At 42.2% G+C, this 17643-nt stretch overlaps 1 protein-coding gene across 1 annotated transcript; it reads left to right on the top strand.

Annotated features, from left to right (window-relative positions):
* Positions 1-649: 649 nt before the first annotated feature.
* LOC108894859 (bifunctional heparan sulfate N-deacetylase/N-sulfotransferase 2) lies at positions 650-11601 on the top strand. The gene is made up of 13 exons (XM_018693483.2): positions 650-2328; positions 3436-3523; positions 3947-4101; positions 4531-4716; positions 6033-6161; positions 6844-7026; positions 7660-7756; positions 7854-7977; positions 8810-8984; positions 9163-9333; positions 9744-9853; positions 10080-10182; positions 10988-11601. Exons 1-13 carry the CDS (start codon positions 1258-1260, stop codon positions 11111-11113), a joined length of 2718 nt encoding a protein of 905 aa, XP_018548999.1. The 5' UTR covers positions 650-1257; the 3' UTR covers positions 11114-11601.
* Positions 11602-17643: the final 6042 nt, after the last annotated feature.

Genomic DNA, 17643 nt, shown 5'->3' with positions numbered 1-17643 from the left:
CTAAACTGACTAATAATGCCATAAGAAAGAATATAAGTGCATTGAGTAATTGATCATCCCTTGGCTGTCTTTTCATTTCAAGCATCTGTATCGATGTTCTCTGTAGATTGTGGCCCAAAGATGATATTTCAAGAAGTTAAGTTTTGCAGAATTTAGCAAAATTTTGTATGTTCAGTATCTGTGTGGAAATGAATAGGATTTTTTCTTCAAGATGCCCCAAATAACTCCTCCCACATCAAAACTGTATGGGACAGGTATATGAGACAAGTTTAAAACCAGTTTAAAAGCTCAGTTATTGTTGTTTCTTTGCTAAGCTATTTTAACCAAAACCATATTTTTTTCCTAAATCTAACCAAACAGATACTGTTCCGTAACATTAACCACATGTTAATTACTGTTACCATGATGATGAAGCCCTGTCTTCGGTTGGTGTGCTGCCACTCTGCAATACGTCTTGCCATGGGTAGGGGGCAGTGCTTTAGGAAACGGTCCTCTTAGTCTAAATAAAGTGTAGGAGCAAACAACCAATATGGTTGCATGAGTCGGAGGACTGGAGGCAAAATTCAAAGTCACTGCCCTTTGAGTCTGCAGATGTGTCAGAATTGTACAGAGCAGCTTTAAGAAATGAATGCTAATCGAAAACTTATCTCTTGTTCTCTCACCCCTCTTTGCCTTCATCCTCTAGGTGTCTTTTTCTGGGATGTCCAGGCTAAGTGGCCTGAGGGGGTTCAGCCCCAAAGCACAGACCACTGGCACAGACACTCCCACTGCTGAGAGACTACACAAGCTACAAGCTACTCTACAGAGGGACACTTCCACATACAGAGACACCTGCATGGCTGCTTGAAAGAGAGAACTAACCAAACTAAGGCTAAGGCTGAACTTTGGATCAGATATTCAGGACCCAACTGGTCTTCAGGCAGACACCACCTGTGTTGGCGTTTGCTTTTATTAAACCAACTTCCATTTCTTCTTCTTGGATCTCCTGATATTTTACATTCCATCCATCAAATAATCTATCCTTCCATTCATTGTTTTTGTGCTGCAGAGCTAGAGGTGTAGAGCAGGTAATGGATAATGCTGGCCATGGTGACCTAGTGTAAATGGCTATTCCTCAGCACAGCTTAGTGCCAGTATCTACTGCTCGATCTCCCTCCTCCACTCCCTCCTCCTCTTACCCCTACTTCACCTCTCTGCTCTTTTTGTCTGTTCACCCCTGCTGCTTTCTGCCCAGTCCTGCCGCTCCCCTCCAACACCATGGTAGGTGCAGGCTTGGGTGTGTGGAAGCTAATGCGAGGAGTCCGCCAGCTGGAGCTTCACCGCCTCATCCTGGCACTCATCATCTTCTGCTTGCTGTCCATGGCCTTCCTAGCTTACTATGTCTCCAACAGCCCCAAAATCAAGGAGGCCCCCCCTTTACCATTCAGTGACTGTGGTGGAGGAGGGATGTCACCAGGAGCCAGTACGGGGGCCGCTGGAGGAGGGCCTGGTGTCCAGAGGGCACCACTTTTCCTTCCCCCGCGGCAGGGACGATTACGGCAGGTGAAGGCGGTGGACAATTCCAGGACAGAGCCTGTAGTTCTGGTGTTTGTAGAGAGCATCTACTCCCAGCTGGGCCAGGAGATTGTAGCCATATTAGAGTCTAGCCGCTTCCACTACCGGACAGAGATTGCTCCTGGTAAAGGTGACATGCCCACATTGACAGAGCGTAACCGTGGACGCTACACACTTATCATCTATGAAAATGTGTTGAAATATGTCAACCTGGATGCGTGGAACCGTGACTTGCTGGACAAGTACTGTGCTGAGTATGGAGTAGGTGTCATTGGCTTCTTCAAAGCTAATGAAAACTCTCTTCTCAGTGCACAGCTTAAAGGGTTCCCTCTCTTTCTACATTCACACCTGGGACTCAGGGACTACCGCATCAATCCCAGTGCTCCTCTACTCTACATCACCAAGCCCAACCAGGTGGAGCAGGGCTCTTTACCAGGGGAGGACTGGACCATTTTTCAGTCTAACCACTCTACTTATGAACCAGTGCTTCTGGCCAGCACCAAGTCCTCTGAGGCACTAGCACATTTTGGACCCAGCCCCCTGCGGACCCTCCATGCAACAGTGGTCCAGGACTTGGGGCTCCATGATGGTATTCAAAGAGTTCTTTTTGGGAACAACCTCAACTATTGGCTTCACAAGCTGGTGTTTGTAGACGCCATCGCCTACCTGACAGGGAAGAGGCTGTGTTTGTCCTTGGACCGCCATATCCTGGTAGATGTGGATGATATTTTTGTTGGCAAGGAGGGAACCCGTATGAAGGTGTCAGACGTAGAGGTGGGTAGGCCAGAGGTCTCAGCCAAAGTCTCACACAAGTCCACAATAATATTAAGGTAGAGGTGATCGATTTAAGTTGCCTTTGTGTAGTGGTTGATTTTGAGATGCTGACATTCATTTAAAAACAGTAATAGATTAGTAGTTAAAGGATCCATTTTTTGTAGGAGTTAAATATTTATAATGTAAATATGCAATGAACATGAAGTAGGAAGGATCAGTTATTCCCATTAAAGTGCCCATATTCTGTGTTTTTATGATAACAATCAATGTATGAAATGACAGTGTGAGAGGTGCCTGTGATAGTGATGAACCTAAAGAGACTTACCAGCTTAATCTGCAGCTCCCCTTGGCTTTATGGTGCTATAATGAACTTGAGCTCATTGTTTATATGTCCAGACCACAACTTTACTATATTGGTTGAGTCTCACCGCTCTGTGTTGTTTTTGGCTGCAGCAGGCAGCTGTTTTCAGAGGAAAAAACCACTGTACACTACCTACTCTGCAGCAAACAACAGACAGAAACAGAGAATAGCTGGTAAAGTCACTCTGCAATTTTAAAACATTTTAAACTCTCTACCAGTGGGTTTTGGTAGCCAACTGAAATGAACTGAAACTCACAGGCCCCTGGGTATTAAGAAGAACACAAAAATTAAAATTTCAGTGCCATTTGCATCTTGGGAAAGGTTGTTGTAAGCACAGGTTTTACCATGCTAACCACTCCTTAGAAATGACTGTGGTGGGAATCAATGACTCATGCTAGAAATTGGAAGGGTATTTAATTAGTTTGTGTCAGCTGTCTGTACATGTAAAAAGCCAGCACTGGCACTTAATGAGATGCATGTTAATAGAACTCTTTATATTGTTGATTGCTGCACTTAGAAAAGAGCTGACAGATTGTCACCATATGAGGTATCGTCACATCAGCATAAAGATATAAGTATCAAAAGTATTAGTATGAAGTTGGCAGTGTAGTGGTTCGTTTTCATCCAGCTCTATAAAATGTATCACACATGTCAAAAATGTCAGCAGGAATGCTTAATTGCTGTCTTGAATAACTATAAGTAGAAACTTTGTGTTGTCACTGAGTATATTTTTCCCCTTTTTACAGGCGTTGCTCAACACTCAAAACAAACTGAGAGCACTGGTCCCTAATTTCACCTTCAACTTGGGATTTTCTGGGAAGTTTTATCACACAGGTATGTAACATCTGACATAATTATATCAGCTTATCTTTCTGTCTAAAATTCTCTTATAAAACAGCTGTGGATTTTTGCATTTGTATCTGTTAGAGGAGAGTTTAAAAAACGCAGCATTTGTGTTACAGCAGTGCCATCTTTTTCACAATTAAAAATCTGTCCATCTGTGTGTAGAGCCCATTGGAATAATCTTATGTGAAGTCACATAAGACCAGAGATTGCTTTGACACAAAAAACTGAGTGAACATAACTGATGCAGAAGCACTCAATGTGACATAGAAACAGCATTAAATGTGAATCAGATCACATTAATTATGTTTAAACACTGTGTGTGTGTGTGTGTGTGTGTGTGTGTGTGTGTGTGTGTGTGTGTGTGTGTGTGTGTGTGTGTGTGTGTGTGTGTGTGTGTGTGTTTGTTTTCAGGTACTGATGAGGAGGATCGAGGAGATGACATGCTGCTGCAACACAGAATGGACTTTTGGTGGTTTCCTCACATGTGGAGCCACATGCAGCCTCACCTCTTTCACAATGTCAGTGTCTTAGCTGAGCAGATGAGGCTCAACAAGATCTTTGCTCAGGTTAGCAGCACCAGTGCACTGCAGACATGGCCAGCATCACATAGTGATGGAGAAACGAAGGAGAATGTAGTTTTGCATTTGTTAGTGTGGTTACAGGAATAGTCAAAGGCATGTGGCACTGCATTGCCAGTTTAAGGACTATGTGGCTACATGAGTAGTAATGGCTTTACTGCAGTACTGAGATCTTTCTCTTTCTTCATAATCTCTTGTGTTGTAGACGTAAGTAGAAACAACACTGTTGAAGTGAAAGATTGTAGAGATATTGGGGATTCATACCATCAGTACACACGTGCATATGTGTATCTGCTTCATTACCTCTCTGCTCTGTTCTCCTGATGATAACTTTCTTTTAACCCTCTTGCCTCTCCTCCCCTTCCACCTATTCATTTGCTGGCATTCTGTCTTCACTCCACACCCCCTCCTCTCCAGGAGCATGGTATCCCAACAGATATGGGCTATGCCGTGGCTCCACACCACTCTGGGGTTTACCCAGTTCACAGCCAGCTCTATGAGGCCTGGAAGTCTGTGTGGGGCATCAAGGTGACCAGTACAGAGGAATACCCCCATCTGAGGCCAGCTCGGTACCGCCGTGGCTTCATCCACAATGGGATCCAGGTTGGTCTGCAGTCCTTGAGCAGTACTTGCATTGCATCATTGTTCCCATGGCTAAACTTTCCATTACGGTATATGTGGAGGTGATAATGAAACATAACAGCTCTGCGCATCGGTGCTGAAAAATAGTTCTCTGTGAAAACTGCAGAAAAAAGCTTGTGAGACATTATTTCTGAAAACTGCCTTTAAGTTATTCACATGTAAAGTTTGACCACTGCAACACACAAACAAAGTCTCTGTAGCTTGTTTTAGATACAGCTTGGTAACAAGGCTCAGTTCAGTGTCAGCAGTATGTGTCATAGACATTAGTATCACATAATAAAATAAAAAAAATAAAAATTCATAGCACATAGTAGACAGAAAAACCTGCACATTTATGAGCATGGTACATCCATGCAGTGGTACAAAATATTCCAGAGTTTAAGGTCCCTGCACTTGAAGTGGTTGCCTTGTTGGACAAAGACCTGCAGCACCTCCTAGTGGGCAAAAATGGAACATATGATGTGTCAGACCAGACATAAAGTTGTAGTTGCCCATCTTGCAATTACTGTGTGGATCAAAGCTGGATAAATGCCTCACTGTTGTTTGGTCATAAACCTACACTTTTATTTGCGAAAAGAGATTGTATTAGACTTTGTCTGAAGAGGGGATTTCCACTCCATATAAACTAAAGAGTAATATCCAATAATATTCTTTATATTTTCCTGTAGTATTTTGTGTCAGACAGAGAGGAATTTCAGTGTTAGTCTTTTGTGATTGGATTTGGATTTGACCTTTTTACTTTAATCTCCTGCTGAAATAAATATTATTTTTCATGTTTGCATATGAATGTAGATTTTCAACCAACAGCTCTTCATGCTTGATACACTTGTAAAATATGACTGAAGTACATGCAAAATAATGTTTCTTACCCGTGTGCACTGCCCCCAGATGCACACTGACTAAAAATGCTGGTTCCTGTTTATTTGTTTTAACTGCTGTGCAGCTCCTGTCTTTTAAAGGAGTGCAATGGGGCATTCAATCACAGTATACAGAACGAACAAATAAATGGTCAAAAATGGATCAGGCTTTTTATAGCTGGAGCAGTTGATGAGAAGATACCTGAATTAGCCATAGCTAATATCCTGCAGATCAGCCCAGGACATCCCAGGTCCAGTATTGTACTGAATAATTGCTGATTCCCATCTGACCACAAATCCTGATCTAAAAAAGTAGTTTAAATGTTAGTTTACAGAAATGTCAACAAGACAGAGACTGAAGAACACACATACACAATATACAAATATACACCAAAAAACTCTCTTTGTGTATTTTTTTAGGTGTTGCCTCGGCAGACCTGTGGTCTGTTCACACATACAATCTTCTATAATGAATACCCAGGAGGCTCAAAGGAACTGGACAAGAGTATCAGAGGGGGGGAACTCTTCCTCACGGTCCTCCTAAACCCTGTAAGAGAACCACCTGCAATGCATACACGCAAACACAAACACACATAAAATCACATCACATCATCATCAATCACAACATGTCAAAGTGATCTGTATTCTTGTGGTATCCAGTTTTATTTGGACTGGTTTGTTTGTAATTGTAATAGATATGTGGTGTCACTTTACTTTAGGACCCCCTATTTAGCTTTTATAAGCAGTTAATAACATTTGTTAAATGGTCTAATAAACTATGATCCAGTTGTAGGCACTTAACCATCTGTCATCAACATGTGCCATTAGATGGCTGCACTGATTAGAGCTTCATTTTGTTATTCTTAGCTCTTTTTGTAAGTCATACACCGTTCATGCAGTATGACAGGCAGCACTGCTGGACATTGGTTTAAAAATGTTTATTCATTGTCTGTTTGTACAGCACTCATGGGCCCCACATGAGGGGTTAGTTAACAAAGATATTAATAAACATTTCAATGGACAGAAAGTGTTACCAAATATGTTTTTGTTATATTGTTCTGCATGCATGGATGTGACGCTGTATTTTTATGTGTAAATTATGATTATTATTCTACTAAATTTGTTCCTCAGATCTTGATAATTTACCAGTTGCAGCTAACTGAATTTTAGAACAACAGTTCCAGTAAATTTTAAACTAACTTGTAAAATACACTGTGCCCTCTCAATCCAGATCAGTATCTTCATGACCCACCTATCTAATTATGGCAACGACAGGCTTGGTCTCTACACCTTTGAGTCTTTGGTGAAGTTTGTCCAGTGTTGGACTAACCTCAGGCTGCAGACATTGCCCCCCGTTAAGCTCGCTGAAAAATACTTCCAGATCTTCCCTGAGGAAAGAGACCCACTCTGGCAGGTTGGTATACCAGTTTTGTTCTGGTATTTTTCCAAGTTTGAGGTTAGCTTCAGTGGAAAGGAAAAGACTTTGTTTAGAATCTGACATTTTACTGTTTTAATGGGTTTTTGAGAGGAATAGCTATAAAGTTGTCATTGTCCGAATCCCCTGTGGACAGTTTTGTTCTTAATTTATATCGTAGCTAATCATTAAATCAAGCAAGAATTAACGTACTGTTTGTCCAGGTGAAAGTAAACACCACAGGTGTACAGCAAATTTTCTTCAGTGCTGTGTTGAATGTATTTGCTCTTTGATGTCACCAACCAGTCCACTTACAGTCAATTAACATGTGAATTCTTGAGATGTGGCCAAATATGTGTTTTGTATGGTCACGGTGACCTTTGACCACTGAAATGTATTGGTTCATCTGATGCGATTTTGGAGGTCAATGTTGGTACCAGATATAATGAAATTCCTTCTTGGCTCTCCAGATGTATTGTGTTCACAAGAGTGTGTTCATAGTGATCTTGACCTTTGACCGTTGACCTCCAAAATTCCTGCAAGACATTTCAAAGATATCACATTCACAAGAATGGGATGAACAGACAGATGACCTAAAAACAAAAGAATTTAATGAACCACGTTATTTTTCAGAACCCTTGTCATGACAAGAGACACAAAGATATCTGGTCTAAAGAAAAAACTTGTGACAGACTTCCCAAGTTCCTCGTCATTGGACCACAGAAAACAGGTACCACACTCTCTCCATCTCCATCTCCATTTTCATCTTTATCTTTGTCTGTATATCTCTCTCTTCGTTATGGTAAATGTTCTGTGTTTCCTTAAAGGCACTACAGCACTTCATTCATTCCTGAGCCTCCACCCAGCAATTACCAGTTCTTTCCCCAGTCCCACCACCTTCGAGGAGATCCAGTTCTTCAGTGGAGCAAACTATGACAACGGGATTGACTGGTAAAGACTGACATTCTGTACACTGCCTTCGGAGAGTTCTCAACACTCAGTCACAATCTGAATACAGCATGGCCTAAATTTGGACTCGTGTCACGATTTTTTTGTGTTGCTTCTTTTTTCTTTAGATGTCTCATTTTCTGAGATTCAGTTTGGCTAAACTGATGCTTGAAAGGGTTAAAGCATAGGTTCAGATGTTTTCCCAAGTCTATCTTAACACCATACTCACACAACATACTGTATGTACATTTAAAGGGTTGCTAAAGGTAATGATTCCTCCTCTCCATACTGGCCATGAATGAGGAACAAATTCCACAGACCAAAGTCACAGATGTTTTAATATAAAATTCTTCTTTGCTGAGCTGCCAGTAGAGGAATATCTCCTGGTAGTCACATGCAGGTTTGTTGCCAGTTTAGGGACACTACTCCAGGAATAAACCTACATGTGAATAAATGATTAACCAAAAAAAAGAAAACCTACAGCCAAAGCTTTGAAACCACAGTGTTAAAGTTCCGTCAGAGTTCAAGACTTCAGTCCGATCCAGAATCTGTGTCAAACTGTTGTTCACTCACTGGGCCTGAGCAGTTTCATAAAGAAGAATGAGCTGTAAGTGCAGCCAAAGGTGTCTCGACTACATGCTAACTTTAGGCTGTGTACTAGGATTTGACCAGTTTGTAGAGATCTGTTTTCACTTTGACAGCAAGGAGTCTTCTCTGTTGACCAGTGCCAGAAATGACTGTGATTCAAATGATAACAAAATAAAATGTAAAGTGAAACGATTCAGGGTTGTGATGTTTTTACGATGAGTATTGGTTTTATTTGTGTTCTCCACAGGTACATGGATTTCTTCCCATTCCCTTCTAATGTCAGCACAGATTTCATGTTTGAAAAGAGTGCCAACTACTTTGACACAGAGGTAGCTTCTAAAAGAGCTGCTGCCCTGCTACCTAGAGCCAAAATCCTGGCAGTGCTCATCAACCCAGCTGACAGAGCTTACTCCTGGTACCAGGTGAGAAACTACCACTCATTCTGCACTGTACACACATTCAGGACTGTGTCAGACTGGACAGGTTCCTTGTGGCAGTTGAAAACCCACTTCACTGTCACTTTACTTGATTTGTGTGTGTGTGTGTGTGTGTGTGTGTGTGTGTGTGTGTGTGTGTGTGTGTGTGTGTGTGTGACCACAGCACCAGAGGGCCCATCAGGACCCTGCAGCCATCAACAACACTTTCCATTTAGTGGTGACAGCAGGCCCTTCAGCCCCCAAGGACCTGCTGGCCCTTCAGAGACGCTGCCTTAACCCAGGGGCCTATGCTACTCACCTGGAGCGCTGGCTGCAACACTACCAGCCCAGCCAGGTAACACACACTGTGGCAGGTGGACATTGGTTCACTGTCAAACTCAAGAGCTGGTGTCAATCCAGGTATTTTTACAAGGTTGCACATCTGATGTCAGATGGTTCTAATATCAATATTGAATTAACTCTGAAATCAACATTTCAGCCCTGGAATGTCATAGAGATCTGTCTTTCACCACATTACAGACACGTAATGTTAGCTAGTCAGATGGGTCTGCCAAAGCTCTTTGCATTGTTTTGTGTCATGAAGTACAGGGTCCTGAATGACGTTCATCAGTCACATGAGTCACAGACCCCTATAATGCAATGACTTCCTCTCAAATGTTGCCACAAAGAGCTTGACTGAAACGTCCAGATGTGAGTCATGGATGACACTGACTGTGTGTTTGTGTGCACATGCATGTGTTTTAGTTGCACATTGTGGATGGAGCCCTGCTGCGGACCAACCCAGCTCTGGTGATGGAGGGAATCCAGAGATTCCTCGGTGTCACTCCCATCTTCAACTACACCCAGGCTCTAATGTTTGTAACACACGCGCGCACACACGCACACACACACACACACACACACACACACACACACACACACAGTTCATCTAGAGGACCTGTATCCATGAAGGAAAAGTTCAACATTCTGTTTGAAAGCAACAAAAAAGCATGAGAGAGAGAGTAACCCAGCAATTATTCTTCCTATACTCCTCTACTATATGCAAGAAGTGTTTGACTGTAACATACTATATGTCTTCAGGTATGATGACAGCAAAGGTTTCTGGTGTCAGCGAGTGGAAGGAGGTCGAGCTAAATGCCTGGGGAAGAGTAAAGGCAGGAAGTACCCAGAGATGAGTCCTGAGGTACACCTACACCTCACACTGTCATCACTGTACTTTACTCATTGACTGGCATGTGCAAGCTCTTTAAAGGATCATTTTGGTTCACTAAAACTCGGGTCTAATTTTGGCCATCAGCTCTATCAGTAATAATAATATCATACTCACCAAGTTAACAGCTGAGATCCAGGAATACTGTGGCATCACGAGTTCACACAAATATGATGGTGGGATCAGCAGCCACACTGCTTGTGAACTTGGATGGTGACTAATATCTGCGCTCAACAAGCAGCCACAACCTGTCCATAACCCTGTAGCTTTCACTGTGCTCTCTGATCAACATGTCGTGACTTTGTGTGTGTGTGTGTGTGTGTGTATTTTATTATTTTTTTTACTGGTGAAGGAAAAACACACATAAAAAGTGGTTGACATATGCACACAATACTAAACATCACATACATGTAGTCATGCATGACAAGACAAGGACAGCCCTTTTTTACATTGTGGTTTTAAATTCAGGAAAAAAGAAAAGAGAGAAGAAAAAAAGGAGTTTTTTGTTTTTTTTGTTCACCCCCCACCCTGTTATTAATTTGCCCCAGCTCCCCACCCACCCACATAAGCCCGCCATTGCTGAAAATAGTCTCCTACAAATGCACTTTTTATAGATCATATATTTAGGAAACCAGAGTTATCCTTTAAAGGTTCAGCAGCTGCTGAGTAAACCTCTATTTATCATCACATTTTCAACATCTGTATATTATATCAGATTATTTCTCTCCAAGTTCTACTGATCTCTGACCTTTCCTTGTGTGTGTGTCTGCATGGACAGTCGCGTGCCTTTCTGGCTGAGTACTACCGTGAGCACAACATGGAGCTGCTGCGTCTGCTCAATCGACTGGGACAACCGCTGCCATCCTGGCTCCGCCAAGAACTCCAGAGCACCAGCTGGAGCTGAGGCCATAAGCTCACAGATAGACAGACAGACAGACAGACAGACCACAGAGAAGCCGGGACTGGAGTCTGTGGATGAGCCAACACTTGGCTCTGGGTTAGACTGAACTACCTAATCTGGAATCAACAGCAGCACACACTAAAAGAGCTACCGGGTTTTAGCTGATGTTACTGGTGCTCCCGTTCAATGGCAAAGAGAAGACAGCATGAGATCTTTCTGAAAGTGTTGGTCCCTGTTGGAGAAGGATTCCAGTGGACTCTCCCTCCAGCTCCTGATTTGTTGCCGACCTCCCATGAGCACTGGGCAGCCGTCAGCCTCAGTTGGTGTGTGTGGGACGAGGGGGGTCCGGGCCTGACCCTGCACGCATCAGTTTGCTGTGGATCCAGAGGGACTGAGTGACCAGCAGATTTGAGGTATAAAGATCAGATCAGACCGCCTTAATGTGAGGAGAGAAACTCACAGGATGAGACCGTGCAGATGTGGAGTGTGTAACTGGAACACAGGACTACATGCACAGACACACAGACACTCACATGTCTCATCTCTCCACAAGAATGATTGTAAATCAGTCCATTTTCAAAAGCAGTTGTATATGTTAGGTTTGGGGGGACAGGTGGGAGACAGAATTGCCAGCAGCCTGAGGACGACAGTACAGCCAGACAGTCCATATCCTGGTCAAGAGTTCTCTGTTTCACACACACATCTACCTGCAGGTGGGGCCAGTAGTTGGAAGGGCTGCGTTCCCTTTTATCACGTTTACCAGTATGTTTACTGTAGGAACAGACATTTTAAAATGGATTAGGTTAATATGATGAAAGGTCAATGTAAATATCATGTTTAGATTTGGTACATAACTGAAGTCCAGGTTTGGTCCAGGCTGTGCCCACACTAACATCCTGTCAGGGAGCAGCTTCTTATGCCTAGTTTCTTCACTAAGATAAAGAGAGCTTTTGAATGATGACAGACTGATCTCCTGTTTAAGTTCACTTACATTCTTGCTTTTAACCTACATCCCTTTTTTTAATTTTGCTGCTCACGTGTTGACAAATGGAGTGAACCACAAAATCCTGTTGAGTGACGGTAAAGTTGTGGGACTAAATTTTCAGTTATTTGAATTGATACAAATGTCTGTGTGATTCTGATTTTCGTACCTCTGGGACAGAGCATGAAGGTTCAGCTTTCACATCAGCTCTTAATAATATAGAGAATGGTCCTTGGTTACATTGACTGTCCAGTGTCAAGGCAAACAGTTAGTTTGTTTTCTGATTTCTTGGCTCGGGCTGGAGACCTCTCCCTTGAAATAGCTGCTGATGCTCATGGTTACTGTGGTATTAGGAGTCATTATACATACTAAGCTGGGACAACATTGGTCAGAACCAAAATTGTAAGTATTGTTTGGCCTATTGTGTGGATGAAATTAAGGTTACCCTAAAGGGGTATTCTAGGGATTCAGTATTGCACTCCTATAATGTTGGGGGTCTCACAGGAGATAGAATGAAAATATGGTTGCAGCAAAAAATTCCAGCAAAGACTGAGTTATCCTAACATTTAATAATATGGGTCAAGCTCCAAAAACACTGAGATTGTTCCTTCCTGGCTGGTTAATAATCACATCTCTCAAGCTTCACATCTCCAGTTTATAAGTCAGGTGTTCTGTTTATAGTCTCCAAGCCCTAGCTGAGGAAACACCATCATGTCATGAGGGTTATTTTCTCAGACTTGACAAAGCTCCCCCTGAACCACTCAAAACATCATTTAGTTGACACAGGACTAAAACCTAACTAGTGCATTGACTTGGACATAGAGTGATGTTAGCCATCCTGAACAGCGATGTACTTTTGTCATCACTCAAAAATTCAACATTTTCATAGTGATAAATAGTTAAGCAGCTGTCAGCACTGATTCTGAGATGATCATGAGGCACAGCACTGGACCTCAACTATTTAAAACCTACTGTTGTGTTTGACTGTGATGGGGGATAAGCACCTCAGTCAGTAAGAGCTACACCCTAGGCTAAGAAAAAAACTTCATCACATGTCAAGTGTCTTCAGAAAAACCAAAACAGAATTCTAAACACACATCACCCCACATTCTTTTGCACCCGTCTCCACCTGAGGACAGTAACCCATGAATGTCACAGGACAAGAGAAGAGACGTCAGAGACCGTATGGAGACGAATCAGAAGCTGCTGTCTTGTTGTTTTCTGTTTGTTTTGTATAAATGTCAAAAAGGCCAACACTGTATCATCTCTAATAAACACATGGAGAGGTTGGAAATGATGTCTGCTGCCTCTTTTTTTACCTCAGTTATCTCATGTGAGGTATGTGAAAGTAGAAATATTCACCCAGAAAGCTTTACAATAGAGAGCTGAAAGGCTTGTCAAAACCACACACAGGATGGGAAACACAAACTTCCTTCCTTTGAGTATTTTTAAGAGGGCTCAGTAAGGTCAGCAGGTACAGTAAAAATGATCTTGAAAAGAAGGTTTTATTTTCAAGAAAAGACCACTGAGCCCTTCTCACCATTTCTATTTAGGTCAGTATGTGTCATTATGGAGAGTTAGAGCACCCTTCCCACTGAACACAATGCCAAACTGTATTAGCAAACATATTATCCCTAAGTGTGACAATTTGGACAGAACTACTGAACAGGATAAGCCACTACAGGAATATGTGGGTGGGTGTAGGGGTTACAGGCCAAGTGCCTGAGAAAACCCTGAGGCCAGTTCATCAATGATGAGAAAGGACAGTAATATTTTGTGCTCTGCAGCCGCATGCTGAGTCCAAGAAAAAGATGATGCTCTCAATGTAAACTTCAAATACACACACACAAAGGCACAGCTATAGGAAAGGTGGGCTTATACCGCTCCTTCCTCACACGTGTTCAGGTTGGTGTGTGTAAAAATAACAAACTAAACTCTGGCTTCTTCACACAGTCCAAACTCTCAAAGGGTAAGCAGCACAGCAAATGGATGGGATAGATGGATGGGTCGGTTCAATGGGATGCTTTGTGTCAAACAGAGCAGAATGATGGTCATACTGTGGGCTGACTGGTTTTGTATCAAGCTGTCGAATGTGCATGAACAGCCTCCACTGCAGCAGAGCCTGTACAACTCCACAGTAACATCTGCTGCACAGACAGCAGTGTCATACAGCTTGGTGGAGGCTGAGACACAAGAAGCAATGGAAGGATTAACAGTCCTAAACAACTGCACACGTGTACTGCAGACACACAGAAAAAATACTTTAGTACTGTGAACACACATGAATTACAAGAAAGAAACACTGTACAGAAACGCACACACAGAGCTCTTCCAAGAAAATCTGGGCCTTAATCTGTCCACAGCTGTCAGCCACCCCACCCAACACACACACCCGCACTCACAGAGACAATAAGATGAATTCTTTATATCCCTACACACACACACATACTGTATACTGCAGCACCACACAACTCTAATCTTCAGAGGTGTCATGGGGTCATGAATAATGTTTCAAAGATAATTCACAGAGGCAAACATTTTAAACATTAGTGTACCAACCACTGAAGACAGTTCCATTTGTTTTGAATAATCTGCATGGTGAAGTCAATAAAACCTCTGACAAATGGTAGATGAAGTCAACTGAGGGCTTTAAGTGATTGTGAGGAAAAAGACTGTGGTTTATAATATAGGACCATACTTTGCATCGCTCGTCCTGCAATGTTCAAAGTCACTAATATTAATCATTCTGTTTATTTTCATCTTAACATTAACCAGTGCTAGAAATCCCAGCCCCCCTAATGTTTCTACAGTCACCTACACATAAAAACAGCATGCTGAGAAATGTTTACTGGCAAATCTGTGTTTCTCCTCCATGTGTGTCAGAGACATGCTTCACAAGGCAAAAACCATTTCGATCTGGATTGCACTGGTAATGTATAAGATGCAGTTTATAGCCAGAAGACAATGTTGTTGATGTTCCAGGTTGTAAATTTTCATCTGAACAGAAGTAGCCTGATTATCAGTCTTCATTTTCATTCTACCATAATCACTTAAACAAACCTGAGATGTGGCCATTGGTTCAGAGGTCTGGAACCAGGCTTGACTCCACTACTTCCTCTGCAAACATCTGATATAACTGGAATACAGCAAACCCAAAAAGTCGAGGTGTAGACACATCTGTGCACTCTCCTGAGGACAGAGACAAAAAAAAAAAATGATTAATGTTTTTGTTAAGTTTTGCCTCTGAATACTCCTTCCTCCACCCTCAGGCCAAAATGTTGACCCTACATGCTACTAAATTTTTCCTCACGTAATGGGAAGATTGCTGTTACATCTACTAAGCATATTCCTGCTCCCCAGAGGATGAAGCTCTGTGATCTTAATGACTGCATGTCGTTTTTCCTCTACACCAGCCTCAGGACAAACTGCATTTTAAAATCTAATAATGTGTAGGCTGTAGAATATTTGTCAGTATAAACAGTGCTGCCTACAGAGCCTCCATGGAGCTCCTGACTTACAGTTCTGTGTAGGAGGAGGCTGTTGTTACTGATTCAATAGTAGCTGGCCAGAGCAAAGTTTATGTGGTTTATGTAGTCTGCAAATCAGTGTCATGGTATAAAAAATATACTGATCTTAGTTTGTATGAAATAATAGGAAAACATAAGAGAGCTCATTTTCTCACACACATGTTCACATGCTTTCAAAAAGATGTAGTTTCTGCATTATTTTTTAACCATGCAGTCCACAAGTCACTCGAGAGCTGCTTTTCATCAAACTGTGAGTCCCACAGTCAGTTAAGATGATCAATCAGTTTGACGGATGGTGTGAGTCATACTGCCATTATCAACTCTCTCCAACTCATCCTCCACTGAGAGGAAACTCAGGCAACCCCTTCCCTGGAAATCTCTCCTCTTCACCTCCCACTCCCACACATTTGCCTCGTTCTTCACTGAGAAAATTCCAAGTGCTTCCATATCAGGCACAAAATGTGTTGCCCCTGCATCGACTTAAAGTCCATTCAAGTAGCATGACACAATTTGACCCTATCAACCAGAAAAACTTGGATGACATTCTACAACATCTGAAATCATCCTCCTGCTGCCTTGATATTCTGCCAACAGGATTGTCTCAGACCTTCTGCAAATTGTCACCACGTCTCTTCTCTCAGGTGATTTCCCACAGGCCCTGAAAACTTCCATCATTAAGCCACTCTTAATGAGCAATGGAGAACAATGGAGACACGTCACTAATAAACATTTGCAGGCCCATATCAAATCTCTGATTTTACACTGAACAACTGATTTGATATCAGGATTTGCAGCACTGAGGCTGCACTGGTTAAGATCTTCAGTGACATCCACTAAAACACTGACAGTGGCAGAACTGTCAGAAACTGGCGTACTAAAATGGTTTGAAACGTACTTGAAGGACAAGGGACTATAGCTCTGGGTAAGTGCATTGAACAAATCATCGATGGATGTATTGAATTTTCCTCATTTAAACAAAGACAAAACTAAAGTAACTGTTTTGGAGACCTCAGTTGATTTAAATCAAGGCTGAAAAGCTTTCTGTCCACCACTGCCTTTTATTAGTGATAATAAATAATCTCTCATTTCTTACATTTTTATTTTGCATTCTACTCTTGTCTCTCTTTTAACCATTTTAAATTTCTATGTGCTGTACAAATAAAGTTGCCTTGCCTTTAACTGTATATATCTATATACAGTTAAAGGCAATATATATCTCACATACCAAAGTTTAGGGCTGTCAACATATTCATATAGTCTGGATGCAGAGAATTCTATCAGTTGTATCAATGTCAGTACTGTTTAAGGGTTAAAATGACATGACACTCCCTCTGTGCACTCAGAGGCAGGGACAGTCTGTGACAAGCTTGTTTACATTTGCACCAGGGCATCACATGAGCAGAGCCACCCCATTAAACTAGATTCATGCAATGAATGGTTAAAACCTTGATACGAGTATCCTATCTGCAAAATGTCCACCAAACGTTCAGTACAGGAGCTGGAGGTGAGAGTGCTGCAGAGCTCATCACAGAACACCCACTTCCCCTCTCCACTCTGGTTTAGATCCAAATGTGTGCCTGAGGAGAGAACTTCATTACACAATTCATTTTGTGGTCATTACGATTTGTCACTGTCCTTTCACTCAGGGTGGTCAGCATGGTTCCTTCTCTACTGCTGATTTTCCTTCACCTGAAATTCCAAAACAAAAATAGAAATAAATTCCTGGTCAGTCCCACCGCCTCTCTCCAGATGACTGGAGAGTGGAAAGCCTTGCGATTTCACCTGTCAACATTCAAACAGACTGAACTCTCTCAAGTGATGAGGGCAGGTCAATTTGTGAACAGAGGTGAATCCCTTATTACAAGACAAGCATGTATATTTGATTGACAAGAATCTCAGCCATGGCAGCTACCACCAGCCGATCCCAGCTATGCTCCAGGCCTCCTCCCTTCTGACCAATTGAGATTTTCTGATTTTCCTGCTCCTGAAAAGCAGGTAGTGGCAAACTAAACTCCAGTGGTGGC

Source organism: Lates calcarifer, unplaced genomic scaffold (assembly GCF_001640805.2).
Source record: "Lates calcarifer isolate ASB-BC8 unplaced genomic scaffold, TLL_Latcal_v3 _unitig_3880_quiver_1468, whole genome shotgun sequence".
NCBI lineage: Eukaryota > Metazoa > Chordata > Actinopteri > Centropomidae > Lates > Lates calcarifer.
Note: the sequence above shows the minus strand (reverse complement) of the source record. Positions and strands in the feature narration are given on the sequence as shown.

Bases quoted from the DNA above. Each gene is read 5' to 3' on its own strand.
- LOC108894859 (XM_018693483.2), top strand. From the start codon at position 1,258: ATGGTAGGTGCAGGCTTGGGTGTGTGGAAGCTAATGCGAGGAGTCCGC. The intron at 2,329-3,435 runs GTGGGTAGGCCA...CCCTTTTTACAG, and splicing joins TGAAGGTGTCAGACGTAGAG to GCGTTGCTCAACACTCAAAA. The intron at 10,183-10,987 runs GTACACCTACAC...CTGCATGGACAG, and splicing joins ACCCAGAGATGAGTCCTGAG to TCGCGTGCCTTTCTGGCTGA.